The sequence below is a fragment of the Brienomyrus brachyistius genome, chromosome 2 (assembly GCF_023856365.1).
Source record: "Brienomyrus brachyistius isolate T26 chromosome 2, BBRACH_0.4, whole genome shotgun sequence".
Classification (NCBI taxonomy): Eukaryota; Metazoa; Chordata; class Actinopteri; order Osteoglossiformes; family Mormyridae; genus Brienomyrus; species Brienomyrus brachyistius.
Window position 1 is genome coordinate 13,125,285 of NC_064534.1, and position 14,367 is coordinate 13,139,651.

Consider the following 14,367-nt stretch of genomic DNA (forward strand, 5'->3'; position numbering starts at 1 on the left):
CCACTCACTCAATCCCTGAAATATTTGGCTGATTTCGCTCTCTTGCTCCCTGATAATCACCTAACCATCATCCATAAGGACTGGTCCCCTGACTCCCTCGATGTATCCCCATTCCTCCTTACAGTCACATCACCCCGAACAGTCCTGCTTTAGAGTCCACGGCCCACGGGCACAGCCCAGTGCGATCAGCCCAGCCCTGTTGTCGACGCTGCATCACTGACGTTCCCTGTTGAGTTTAGCCCATTGTACGTTCTTGTTTCCTCCTGGTAGCATTTTTTTTAGCATCAGAAGTGTTTGAATGCTGTTGGTGTAGCACTGTAAATGCTCCCAGGGGTTTCTGTTTCCGTGTCGCTTAGCGCTGCAAGCACACAGGAGCAGGATGACGCACGATGCTCTTGGGTTACTGCCGCGCCTCAGTCTTTTGTACCCTTGTGGTATTCATGACGCGACTACCCCAACCCGCCTTTTAGACACGGCCAGCTCTGAATGATCTGATTAGCCGTAGCCGGTGTATTCCCTCCGAACCCCATATCGTCCCGTGTCTCAGTTGTCCCTCATGGCCTCCCTCTGGTCACCCTCCTGTAAATACTCGCGTCCGGGCAGCATGTGCTGCTTTCAGGCCTCTTACCACTCCCGCAAGGACGGGTGTTTTAGACCGGAGTGCTGGCAGAATGGGAGGCCGCATTGTTAGCGTATCAGCATGGTAGCTGCTTATTTGTGGGTGTTAAACAGGGACTGTAACTCGAGTTTGTGCAGTTAATAAATAGTATGGAATAAATAGTCACTCCAAAACTCTGTGTGCTGTGTTAAATAGAAATGTAGGTAAGTTTGTTTTTCTTTTAGTGTTTTAAAGAAAATAGTCTGTGTGTGTTTTTCTGTCTCAAGCCGGCAGGGTTTCTCCTGTAAGTTTACCCATAAGCACAAGGCGCATGTTGTACTAACGATAAATGAGAGCAGTATTGCCCAGTCCCGCATGCCCACACTGGGCTCCGCCTCACCTCCGCCATCATCATCAGTTCCTCGCACTTGTCCCTGTTTGCCGTAGTCCGTTTGAGCTTTCGCTCATTGTGTTGACAGGAACTTTCAAGGGATTTTAAGCAGTTTTCTTTAGGAAGAGTACAGGGGACCAGCCAGTCAGGCTCATGGGAGTTTTACTTGCGCAAAATTGTTCTGAGGACAGAACAAAAAATGATTGGTTGAGAGAGCTGATTGGTTGCCTCTCGGAACCAATCTTTCTTTTTTTTTTGTTATGCCCTCGGCAGCAGGCCTGGGGCCAAACTTTTAACCGGTATGATGAAGGACCAGGGAGTTGGCATGGTGACTGGGAGGATGACATCGTTGGGCTTGGTGTGACAGCAGACTAGAAAATGCCCTATCTTTTTTCTGACCTTTTGTCCCGTTTCATTCATTCATTCATTCCTTACAGACTGAAATGCCACTTCATTCATACTGTCCATTGCTGTCCAAAGCCAGTGTGCAGTTGCGCTCATTGTGCTCGTGTGTTTGACCTGAACAGTGTATGTTGTTGAACTGCCATCAGACAGACGTGATCACGTGCTCTAAGCCCCTGTGTGCAAAGCCGCTGATAAAGTGTGATTATAATGTTGAAAATATTACGAAAGACTTTATCATTGTAAGAATAAATGTGACTATAGAGTGCTATAGAATGAATATCATAAATATAAATTTTAGAATATTCTCATTGCAGTTACACATATATATTATAGTTTAAAGAAGAATTCTTTATTTCTCTATGTTCTTTTCACAATTGTATTTGCAAGTGTAAAGTTCCGGTGTCCATTTTATTTCTTGTCGTTTTGTTTCTCTGAAGATAACTGTTTATTCCTCATTGTCTGAGGAACACAGAGAGACACATGGGCAAAAATGTGATTTTTATGTTTTTAACATCCACCCCTTTGCTGCTGGGTGTGCTCTAGGTATATATTATCTGGGATTGATGGGACAAGCTTATTTTTCCCCTATACTTTAATAACATTTTTACGTATAAAAAAATAACATTAAGCTGTTTGATCGCCAGCTTAGCCTAGAGTGCTGACTGTGTGGGTGGTGTGCAGATCGCAGATTTTGGGCTGCTTTCATGCGCTTGACTGCAGAGCTGCAGTTACGGCTCTTGCAGTCTTTGTCTGATGGCACTGAATATGGGGATGGGGGGGTGACCCAGTGATAAGGCAGAGGGCCTGGAGAGAGCTTCACAGGGGAACTGGTCAGCACATGGGGGTGGGCTGGGGGAGGTGTTCTTATACTGATGCTTCAAGGTTCAGATTATTTCTCATTTCATTTGATTTTAATGAATTACTCTGCTTGGGTTGGGTACAGGCAAGGCAACTTCTCCCCCGAATCTCTGATCTAGAATATCTTGGAATCGGAATGATGACAGAAACTTAAGTTTATAACCATCACATCCCAAATGAAGGACTGCTTTCATCGTCATATCTACACCCTTACCTCCACAGCATGGAAGTATGAGAGAAACAGAGGCACCATGCTGTGATCTTGAGGAAAGTGCGTAGATGGCAGGCACCCATCACGCCCGGTTCATTTCCCATTGCCATCGGCGTTGCTCTGGGCTTCCTCTCAGAGGTTCCTCTGAGGCATTCCTGGGGGTGACGGCAGCTCTTCTGCTCTCGTGGCCCTCTCCCATCCACCGAAGGAGTACCAAAGCCGTGTATGGATTACACAGTAGCTCTGTTATTGCTTAGCGAGTCTTGCTGTTCATACGGATGATTTGCATGACTCCCAAGTGCAACCCCACAGTTTAATCACTGCCTGTGGGTCTAGGCCTTCTTAACATGATTAAAGGGGACCAGCAAATGAAAACGCATTCAGAGCATTGTACCCTCTTCCTTTGATACGTGGAGGGGATTCGAAGAGCTGCTGTTGCAGGGTTTGTTTATTGCCTGTAAGTTGCGGTGAACTTGCGTAGTAGGTCTTGCGGTCAGACTCCAGGTCGTTCTGGTATTGTGATGTATTTGTTTGGATTTACCTCCAGAGTTCAGCTGTGACTTGTTACATTTGGCTGTCGCCGTTCAGGATTTAGCAGATGCATCTGTGAATTTGTATCAGGATAGTATGCAGTCGATTTTTTTTCTTTCTTTATTTTACAGTAACCCATTTCACATCTGTGCGGGTTTAGGGGTGGAAGATCCCCCACGAATGTGACAATTTGCAAATAATACTTGGGCCCATAAAAATTAATGGTGCTGAAAAGTTTAAAAGTTAATACAAGAAATGCAAGATTGCACAGTCATGAATGAGGCTGACTGCCAGGACAAAGATGTGTGGCGAGCCCAAGCCAAGGTGCATAGATTTAGTGTTTTTAATACCAAAAATAACTTGTAATATTTTAGTATGCACTTACGCTAACACACATTAAACATCAGCATTTATATATTGTATGATCTTATGTGATCCAAATAATTTCCAGTAATGTTTTTTTGGCTTGCGTGTCTTTTGTGAGTTTCTGCGATTTTTCGGCATGCTCCAAAAATATTCCCGTTTAAATAGCTCAAGGCCAGCTCGTAAATAACTAAACCGTGAATTCACATTTGCAAATCTGTAAGGGCGACTGTAATTGTATATGTTCACCCTCGTGCTGTCTTTGTTGCATCAGTAGACGTGCAATTCAGATGTTCTTGTGGTCACATCAATAAACTGAAGTCCTCTTCTTTCAAGTCCAAAGCTTTAGTGAAATAGTATGATAATATAGGCTTTTTTTCAGAGGTGGGTGTTCAGAAGTATGCAGTTGCCCCGCCCCCGGTCCAGGGCTCATGACAGAAGCTTCTTCCTGATCTCTACCCCCCTTTGTTTCTCAGACATAGGGCAGATATTTTGTAGTCCCCCCCCCCCCCTTCCCAAGTTCAGCCTTTTAAGCAGAGAGTCCTTTTGTCTAAATGAGTGAAAGATGTGTGTGTTCTGTGTACAGTGATTGTCATGGTTTGTTCCTTCATAGCAGAAATAGCAGGCACATTTGAAGCACTATGATTGGGCATATGGCAGCACACAGGCCGTTTGGACTTTCAGTCTAAGTGGAACAATTGATATTTCCAACCTTCTTCATTTGCTCAGATTTGCATTCACGTACGTAAGTTCATGTTCTGATAGTATGGCTCTACATCAAAAAGCTCAGTGATTCAATTTTTGCGAAAATATTACGTTTCATTAATGTGGTAACATATTTGATTGGCTAGAATTTTTGGGGAAAAGAAAGTTACGCCGTTGACTATCCATTTTCTCGGTTTACCTTGTAGTAGAGTTGATTTATTTTCCCATGTAGCTAACCTATGCAATCTCAGAGCTTATCCCTATTCTTAGACTCCACAGTGCTGTATTTATTGGAGGCCTAGCCTTGCCAGTAGTGTTTTACCTGTGTTGCTGTGCAAAAACTTCTGTACCCAATGTGTTTTTTTGGATGGGTGGGGGGTGGGAACCTAAATACACGAAAGTGCAGGAAAAGTGACTTTGCAGCAATGCCCATTTCTGGGCTGGAGTAGTTATATTTCGATGTGTACCTTCTATTTTTATGAAATGGAAAAATGAGAGGGGATTTAAATAAATATGTGAATGTGATACAAGTGTACTGGGTTTTTTTCGCTGGTTTTTAACTTTCGGTACAAACGTACCCTTTCCTCAGTCTAGTCTTCTGGATCATATTGCTGTCGTGTTGTCGCTTCTGTTTTAGTCTTTTATGGAATCTATGGAGTCATGATCAACAGCAGTCAGACGTCACAAGACGGACTTAACAACAATATGCACGTGATTGAAGCTAAATCCTGTGTTTTCAGTGATTTTGCATCTTATGTTCAGTTTTTCTTTTCCTTTGTTTCAGACGCACAAGGTTTAAAAGTATCCCAAAAAGAGAGAAATAGTACTTGATAATGCAGACGAGTTTTATTCGTGGAAATTTAAGGCATTTGAGACGCCTGTATTCAGGCAGAAGTTTTTGTGGCGAATGACCCCCCCCCCCCCCCCAACGCCCGGTGTCTCGTGCCCCGAGCAGCCAGCTGCTTCTTCTGCAGCCACACTTGCTCCTGCAGCTGCTGCAGTTGCTTGGCCCCCAGTCAGGCTGTCTGCCCCTTCACAGCTCCACAATATAATTAATGATCTCCGCAGTTCCTATGACTCATTTGGGTTCCCATATTCTGTGGCACTTTATAAGATGCTGGGCCCCACAACAATACCGCTATCTTTGCAGAGAATACTCCTTGATTCCCACTTTGCATGCGGTTTGTTACAGAGTTTTACTTGTGCCACTGTGAAATTTTGGGAAAGCCATTGCAGAAAAATGCTCATCTTTGCTGAGGCACTTTCTCGCATTTGTCGCCATAAGCCTGAATAGAGAGAGACACGCGCACACACACCATCTCTAGCTGACTATCTCACCACCCCACACTGTGGTTGACTGTGGGCTCTGTCCTAGCGGGCTGCTACTAACCCTGCCTTCCTGGAGATGCTGGCTAACCTCTGCTCACATCACTGTCCAGGTAAGGTTGCCTCTGCCTCTCCTATGCTATGCTATGCTCTGCTCTCTCCCTCTCTCTCCTCCCTCCCACTGTGTTTGTCTCGCAGACACTGAGGGGACCTGGACAGTCCCCTCAGTCTTCCTTGTTTCCACGAGGTCACCGTTCTAAAAAATAAGTCCACCTCTGTGTTTCACCCATACTTCAGTAGCCTGAATCATTTTACACTCAGGTAAAGAAAAATCAAAGACAGTGATCTAGAAGACCTTTGGAAATGGTCATCCGTTCTGACTGATGGTCTTCAGTCAGATTAATCCAGTTGGAAGCCATCTTTGTAGAGCGGAAGGAAATAATGGATTATAGATGTGCATAACTTTGTGGGAAACATACTGTGGACCGACAGAAGAAATGTGTGGAAACAAGGCTACTAGTCTGTTGTAGTTGTTTGAAGTGAGTAGCTTGTTGTTGTAGCTAGTGTACATAGTTTGTGATTGTCTACAGAGCGTTGACTAGTATACTTCTGTTGAGAGCTGGTATGGGATTGTGCATTTTCATACAAGTACTTTTCCTCGTTTCATGAGAAATATGAGTGCTGCTGTGTCACATGACCTGATGTGTTGTTGGTTGCTGAGAGGATTTGTTTCAGTGATTCCACTTTTGTGCTTTTTGAGGTTTGCTGTGGAATTTACATGGCGTTTAGAGTGTGCAGGGGGGTGTTTGTCTGTATTTCATCTGAATATTAAACCTTCTCACTATCATCTCTTCTTTCCTCCCCAGAACTCCAGAGGCAGACCAATGGCTATAGTGTGTTTTGTGAAGGAGGAAGTGAGGTGCCTGGAGATATTGACACCATAGACCAGGGCTGTTTGCACTCAAGTGAGGAAGAGGATGATGAAGAGCAAGTTGATGAAGGTGCAGCTCTGGACTCCAGCGGCTCCAGGCCATTGCTACTAGATTCCGAGGAGGAGGAGGAGGACCAGGTCCCGGAAGTCGGGCAGGAACCAGACCATCAGATCTACCAGTCCTCTTTATTCCCCCAGCACCAGCAGCATTTCTCCCCTCACCTCTTGCCTTCCCAACCAGGCAGGAAGCAACATACTCCACCTAACGTCTTCTCAAACGCCCCCTTTGGAACTGGATACGAGGAGGGTATTGACGTGTTTGCCAAAGCACCCTTCCTACGGCACCCTACCCCAGCTCAGGAACCAGACATCTTCCTACAGGCCCCTTTTGGCAGGAGGAAGGAGATAGCCAGAGGCTTGCAGCAGTACTCCCAGCCGTGCATACAGCACCCAGTATGTTCTGCTGTCCACCTCCCTGGTCATGTGCAAGCCTACCTGGGCCAAGCCCCTTCCCACCCCATACATCCACAAGCCTTGGCCAAGTATTCCCGACATTTTGAGGCCCCGCTACCCCAGTCACTGATGGGGGTCCAACATCCATTGCCCTCTGGGGCTAGATTGGGTGCCATGGGGCCAAGCCCTGCAGGTCATTTGCCCTCATGGACTACAGAGGCTGCTGCTGTGGATCCCTTTATTGCTGCACCCTTTCACCATAAAGGTCCACAGGATAAGCTCTAAAGACAGGGGATCGGGCAGGATCAACTCTGAAAAGGAAAATGGGTACAGCAGCTATGAGTATCTGCAGTGGGCTATGGGCGGCACCATCACCTCCAACCCAATACTTCACAAATTCTGAAACTGGTATTGGAACAAAAGGTAGAATATTTGAAAGTAGTAGTAATCCTAGCCCTTAATGCAGAAACAGTCGATCTTATGCATCTGCACCCTCCTTGCAGTCTGTCTACACCATGTGACTGCATCTCGTTGCTGGTGCTGCACTCCATCCCCCACCACTTGATCTAGATACAGCCACCTCTGTTAATTTTAACAAGACCCTGATTGCTGAACAAGTCACTCAAGATCTCGAACATTTGGTTCCCTAGATGGGACAGTGCTGCTCAGAAAAGTTTACCTTTTTTTTTTTTTTCTCTTCTCAAATTTCCTGTGCATTCAATCATGAAGTAAACGCTGAAAGCACTCTCCTTTGCACAGCAGACTGTGGCTGGATTAAATATTAAATGATATGAAATCATTTGAAACCTCATCAGATTTTGTATTCATTCCCTCTGTTCTTGAGAACCCATACTGACATGTACTTGTGCTGTTTGTGAAATGCTCCTGTACATGAAAGTATGGCTTAGACAACTTTTAAATTCTCTGCTAGTGGTTTACTTTAGCGTGTCCGCTTAAATAATGTAACTAACATATACCAAATAATGCTAAAATATGACAAGTTTGACTTGCTAATAATATTCCTGCCCCCTTTTCTGATTTAATGCACCCACCACCAGCAGTGCACATGGCCCTTTAAAGCTTTCATTTATGGTGCCTCTACAAGTGATTTTATTTCATCTTGGGCACATGGCAGCTGGAGCTTACTTTGGCATTTTTATGAAACATGCTTCATTTGAATCATTTTGATCTTGCCGACTTCCTTTCTCAGTATAGAATTTGGAAAGACGGCTGCATGCCAGCAGAAGAACTGTCTGGCATCGCCTGTTATTTCTATATGTTTTCATCACCATAAGTCCTGTGTTACTTCCTCCTAGAACCATTTTTCGCTCTCTCTCTCTCCCCCCCCCCAAGTATACAAACTGAGTATTTACCTTGGTTTATGCTACATATGGCAATAACCCTAAATTTTAACGTTATTCTTTGTTAATTCACAAATTATTCTTTGTGTGTGTCAGTATACACTCTGGATCACTCCGAATAGATGAGGCCATATGAATGTATGCATGGTGTTCCTGTGCTGAAACCAAGCCCACCATAATGCCACTGTTGTCCCGTTTACTGAAGGTACAATCCTGGCATTGTCCTCTGCTTCACAGGGTCCTTAAGTGCTTTGCAAACATCTACTGTACCCGTTTACTCCAGCATCAAACAAGGAGGACAGGCGGCATGATTTTGTACACATGGCCTTAGGTAGTACTACTAAACAGTGAGGGAAGACAACAGGGTCTCAGCTATGCTCCCAATAATTATTTGCATTTATATTATTGAATGTTATATACTGAGCCCTGACCAGTCTCCCTCTACAGTTTGTCTTTGCACACAACTTGAATGAAGAGATGATGGCAAATAAGTCTACCTTTACAGGTTTCTTTCACTTGACATTGCTGTGTATTAAAATGGGCTTTACGTTATAATTTATACAGAAAACACTCTGCTGATTTGGAAAGTGGGGATTGTAGACATGTAGCCTCTGACTGCTGAAACTGAAGGCACTTGTCAAATATACTTGAGTAACCCAAAGCACTTTGTGAACTTTTGAAAACTGTCACAGAAAGCCTTTGTTGAATTGCTGAATGCTGTCATGGCAAGTTGTGTATTATAAAGAACATTAAATAAATGATTGCATTTATTTTGTCTGTTGCGAATTTTTAATCAAGTTTCAAAGTTTGTTCTAAAATCTCATATAGAAAAACAATGTACTGTAGCATGAGGACGAAACTCAATTCTTAGGGGTTTCAGAGAGCTTGGTGACTGTCCCCTAAAGGACAGGACTTCCTGGATTGGGCGCCTGGGGATTGTACTGCTCACATTCATACAAATGGAAATTTTTATATGAAAACAGGTGGGGAGCATGAAAACCCCACAAACTGGCTTTGAGGCTGGATTGAAAAGTCATTTTCTCCTGGTCACCTATGGAAAGTTTGTCCCTGGAAGCAAAGCGGTAGACTATGGGTGATTTAGAGATTGCATTTAGTCTAACTATGCTTGGATTGTAAGAGGAAACCTATACGGTAAGGAGGACAATTTACAAATTCCACCCTTAAGTAACGATCCAAATCCCCAGCAGTGTTGAATAGTTTTCCATCATGCTGCCCCCTACAGTCGTTTACAAAATACATGTGTAGATTACAGCCACTCTTAAAAACATAATCGGGGTCGCCAAATCTCACGCTTCTGACTTGATACGCTTTCTTGCTCACACAAACCCAAGAAATATTACGGAAAATATATATATTCTAGTATGAACCTAAAATTAGCTGCATCAAAAGCGTTGGGCTAGTTTACAAACCATACAGAGTTTTCACAATGTAATAGAATTGTTACATACATATAAATGACTGTGCAGACTTGTCTCGAATTGAAAATCACATGCCAGTCCGCTGACCAAAGTTGGCAACACTACATAATTTTACTGCAACGTTATAAGGATAAAATTTACTATTCAATATGGTAATTTTAATATAGTTAACGGAATTAAAAACTTAAGCTTCATCAGGGTAATGTCTGTTCATACTCCCTGTCGACCTAGGCATACAAAGGGTTAAAGTCCGGGGCTAGAAGGAACTGCGTCACGAGACGCTTCTCCGCCCAAACATGGCGTCCTACCGGCGACTCCGCCTGCTGCTGCCGCCTTTTGCCACCTTTATATCGAGGCGGTAAGTACATGTCGACTGGTTGTGTGCATTCAAGCGAAACTCGGTATCTGATCGTTTATGGAGATGCATGGGAGCGGTATCTGTCCATACACATATAGAGCAGCCCGGGGTGTTCATTGGCGCGGCGGTCTGATGTGTATAACCTGACCAGCAGGCTCCGCACGGCCCATACCTGCTATGCCTGATCCTTTATCAATAACAGGGACAGACAATTGTCCGCAGACAATCACGCCTGATTTATGATTCTTCGTAGGTTCTACGCAGAGCTTAACGCCGTGGCCTGCGAAAGTGTTTGTGTGTCTCTGTCCCATCTGCAGTTTCACCGCCAGAAAGCTAGCTGGCGGTGTGGTTTTTATGCCATTCAAAGACGAAAAAGAAGAAGAAGAAGAGGGGTCTCACTGTTGTGTTTCTTCGTGTTGTAGAAATAGTCACGTTTACCGAAATTACTGTAACGCAGAAAAGAGGGAACTGACTGAATCAGTGCACAACAAATGCTTTGCGTTTTTAAAAGTATGTTTGGTGTGTTATTTTCGACACTTACCACCAACGTAAACTTATCTTCGAACTTATCTGATGCGAATGTCCTGTTAATGCTTCCATAACTTTTATACGTGCCCTTTACGATAGGGTAAATCTTAGAGAACACATCAGGCTTCGAAGAATCTTTAAATTTTTAGGGATAACACATAAGCGTATTCTGTTCATCGACACTTAACCGTGTACAGGCAGCTGCTGTAAATTAATTTTAAGCTTTATGTTTGTATCCATGTCTGAAAAAAACATAAAAGGGTCGACAAAACAAGAAGCAATGCCTTCATTTTGAAATCATACTTTTTCCACTGATGGCACAGTAACTTTCTAAAAATTTTTTAGTTTTAGTTCATATTTACCTTTTTGTAGGTAATGTTAAGTAGTATACTGTACAAACCATTACATTCCTTAATGCAGCAGGGAATTTAAACGGGAATGTTAAGTAGTGGGTGTTAATACAGCAGTGTTGAGTAGTAGGTTATTATATGTTTTGCTTGGAACTCCTTGTAAATCAGGCACTGGATAAACAGCTTTTTGTTGTGCAGGACAGGCTCAAAAAGACCTACCCTAGTCTGAACTTTGGGTCTCAGATGTAAATGTTTGGTTAAACTTGTCTGTACCTTTTCTCCACATAGGATACGTCCTGTGGCCCTTCAGGATTATCAAGGTCCAAGGCTGCTTTGGGCAACACAGAAAGGGAGAAAAACAAGATGGCCACTTATTCCCGCCACATATTTTCCAGGTTAGTACAGTAGATCATCAGTGATACAATAATTATGTGTGTAATGGAAGGGGCATGCTGGGTAATGCGAATGACTGGCCCTCCTTGCTCTGAAATATGGTAAATTCCACAACTTGAAAATGTCACAATATGTTTCTATAGGAATTTTATTCTCGTCTTTTGCTGGCTCATTGATTTCTGCTTTTATGTTTGGTCTTCTGGTGAGGCGAATTGCTTCTTTTCCACTTATTGCACCTTGGATTTTAATCATGGGGATTTCATTAAGGCAGCAAATTATTATTATTATTATTATTATTATTTAATAACGCAGCAAACTACTGATAGAAGCAACACTATCCTCCCCCCAGAGGCATTGTGAAAATGTAATGGGGCCAATGAAAGCTGTTAAGCTCACTGCCTGCATGAAAAGTGATTTTTTTCCCTAATTTCTAGTGAGGAGCATGTTTATTCAGACCCAAGACACTCCAAATCCAAACAGCCTGAAGTTCCTGCCAGGTCGCATGGTTCTGGAGACGGGAACCCTGGATTTCGCCAGCCCCCGTGATGCACACTGCTCCCCATTGGCTAGGTATACAAGCATGTGACTCACTGCTATTCAAATGATTAATAAGGACATTTCAACTGAGGAAAAGCCAGTTTTATTTTAATGAATTGTTCCGAGGAATTGAGCGATATAACAACAGAACATTCACAATATTCTTTAACAGGAATTACCTGCTATTAATAGATTCAGCACATCGTTAACAGGAACCTACTTCAGCATGAATATGGTGGAATCTTAAATTATAAAGATGTGTGCAATAATATATGGAGTCGAACTGATGAAATAACCTTGGCTTCCCCTTTTAAAATACACAAAGACTCTTATTTTCTCATTTATATTTAAAGGTCTTACAGACCAACTACTGTTCTGTTAAAAAAAAAAAAAAAAAAAGTAAATTCTTGTACAACAACATGGAAAAAGAATCTAATAAATGCAGTTTTCACCTTCTCAGTTTTTGAGCTGACTCATCACCTCTCGGTACACTTTCTTTTAGACAGCTCTTCAGAATCGACGGTGTGAAGAGTGTTTTCCTGGGCCCAGATTTTATCACTATTACCAAGGTAGCATGCTGAGTCGCAGCCTAAGTCAGCGATTCTGTTTACAAAATAAACAGTGATGTATGATCACAATCAGACTTTTAAATTGTATAAATGGTATTTAAATTAAAGTGCTGCAGCTGGCTAACAGGTAAAATGTTTTTTTTTTTTCCTTGCCCCCACAGACAGATATAGATATTGAGTGGAAAGTGATTAAGCCAGATGTTTTTGCTACTATTATGGATTTCTTCACGTCGGGCTTGCCCATCGTCAATGAGGACATGCCTCGGCCAGATACAGGTGACGGCTCCCAGCTTTGAGCACCGCTCTTGTCCACTTATGTCAGTGATTCTCAGTCAGACTTAAATGGTCCTTAATAGGGTAATAATGAATATGGTAGGTTGAAAACAGTGTGGGTTGGAATGAAAATATTCTGGGGGGGGGGCATGAACAGGATTGAGATGTATTGGCTTATACTTTGAAACTGATCTCCCAGATAGCAGAATTTGATCATGGCATTTGTGTTTCTGCAGCCCCCTGTGAGGATGACGACGAGGTGGTCGCCATGATCAAAGAGCTGCTGGACACTCGGATCAGGTATTGAGCGGCGTGGGGTGATGATCCGGTGCTCCATCCGCACGTCTCCGTAGCTCAGACCGGGCTTTCCGTCCACAGGCCGACAGTGCAGGAGGACGGAGGCGATGTGCTGTACCGCGGCTTCGAGGACGGCATTGTGAGGCTGAAACTCCAGGGCTCTTGCACCAGCTGCCCCAGCTCCATCGTGACACTGAAGAGCGGCATTCAGAACATGCTGCAGTTCTACGTCCCGGAGGTGGAGGGCGTGGAGCAGGTGAGGACTCTCACACAGGCTGGGGTTGGACAAGGCTTTAACTTCGTGAAGCTGGCCCTTGTGCACCTTGGCTACCCTGTCTTGCTCATTTGAGTCTTGATCCCATCTTGTGTGGTTGCAGGTGAATGATGACGATGGAGCGGAGCGGGGTGCACAGGCCTAAGTGTTTTGGCAGCCATTCCAAACTCTGCATCCAGGCACTGCCATCATCGGCCTGGCTTCAAAGACGTCTCAAAAACCTAGAGCGGCCTCCTTGCGTGCATTTCGGACTATTGGGAGCAGTGTGGCGTATTTGCTTGGAAGACCACAGCTGTGCTTCATGTATGAGATCGCTGAGCAGGCAGCGGTGACATCTCACACCTGGTGTGTCACTTAGTACACGTACTTTATCTGCCAAACGACTTGAGAACTTAACAGCAGTGGCATTCTTAACTTAAACCTCAGCTTTATATTTTCTTTTCTGCTTTTTTTTGTAAAACCAACAAACAATATTTTCCACATTCATTTTTATAACATTAATTGGTGCAAACCATGCTGAATGAAGTAAAGGTTCCCAAGAAATTCGTTTTCCATGATGACCATAGAAGCATATATGAAGAGAATGTCACTGGATATAGTCACATACACTTGGTCTCTTGTCCTTTGTCGTCATCAGAAATTTATTTGCAGATATTTGGGTGATGTACTTCAAACTATAGCTGTATTTACAAAGTACTCTAACTTCCATGTGAAGTATTACAGGATGAGAAAGTGTGCTATCTGAAAATGTGTAAGATTTGTGAAAATTAAAAGAGCAATAATGCAAATCCTAATTCATAGATTGTTTAATAAAGTAAAAAAATAAGTCACAATGATTGGGATTAAACACTTTTTATTCATCACTCTTTTCACGAACAAAACCTAATTGGTTAATTTTAGGAACCGCTCTTAATTCCATTACAATTTAATTGAGTTCGATGGTTATAATCCCGAACTGCGATGGGTTACTCGCCGCCCGGAGCCAGTATCTTCAGTAGGGATAGGCTCCGGTCCCCCGCGACTCTGAATAGGACAAGCGAGTATAAAAAAATGTTCTATGAATGGACAATCTCCAGAAGCACAAGAGACTGGCAGATAAGATGATAACTTAAAGTTACATATGGAGGCATATAAAGCGCTAGTAGTGTTAAACATTTAATGGGATATTATACAGTATTCCGGGTTGTGAGTTTGGTTACTGTGCTGGACATGTTCA

The 14,367-nt window shown here is 43.3% G+C and overlaps 2 protein-coding genes across 10 annotated transcripts in view; both read left to right on the forward strand.

Moving 5' to 3' along the window:
• LOC125711978 (AP2-associated protein kinase 1-like) overlaps window positions 1–8,903 on the forward strand; it is a 36,627-nt gene extending 27,724 nt beyond the window's left edge. For 5 of the 8 annotated variants that reach the window (XM_048981546.1, XM_048981560.1, XM_048981568.1 and 2 more), the window contains one exon: window positions 6,255–8,903. In XM_048981546.1, the coding sequence (XP_048837503.1) occupies window positions 6,255–7,057 (803 nt within the window). In that variant the 3' untranslated portion in view covers window positions 7,058–8,903. Of the gene's footprint in view, window positions 1–124; window positions 246–6,254 lie in introns of all 8 variants that reach the window. The other 3 variants (XM_048981582.1, XM_048981595.1, XM_048981589.1) reach the window with 2 other exon arrangements.
• Window positions 8,904–9,808: 905 nt separating this feature from the next.
• On the forward strand, window positions 9,809–13,984 carry nfu1 (NFU1 iron-sulfur cluster scaffold homolog (S. cerevisiae)). 2 transcript variants are annotated; one of them, XM_048981755.1, is made up of 8 exons: window positions 9,809–9,930; window positions 11,097–11,203; window positions 11,636–11,771; window positions 12,241–12,307; window positions 12,469–12,583; window positions 12,817–12,880; window positions 12,959–13,133; window positions 13,255–13,984. In XM_048981755.1, the coding sequence occupies exons 1-8, from the start codon at window positions 9,869–9,871 to the stop codon at window positions 13,294–13,296; spliced, it is 768 nt and encodes a 255-aa protein (XP_048837712.1). In that variant the 5' UTR covers window positions 9,809–9,868; the 3' UTR covers window positions 13,297–13,984. The 2 variants fall into 2 exon arrangements, with proteins under 2 accessions (XP_048837712.1, XP_048837720.1); XM_048981763.1 differs by lacking the exon at window positions 9,809–9,930 and adding an exon at window positions 9,959–10,440.
• The last annotated feature ends 383 nt before the right edge of the window (window positions 13,985–14,367 follow it).

Coding starts and splice junctions, on each gene's coding strand:
- nfu1 (XM_048981755.1), top strand. CDS start 9,869: ATGGCGTCCTACCGGCGACTCCGCCTGCTGCTGCCGCCTTTTGCCACC. Junction 9,931..11,096: donor GCCACCTTTATATCGAGGCG/GTAAGTACATGT, acceptor TTCTCCACATAG/GATACGTCCTGTGGCCCTTC. Junction 12,881..12,958: donor CTGCTGGACACTCGGATCAG/GTATTGAGCGGC, acceptor TTCCGTCCACAG/GCCGACAGTGCAGGAGGACG.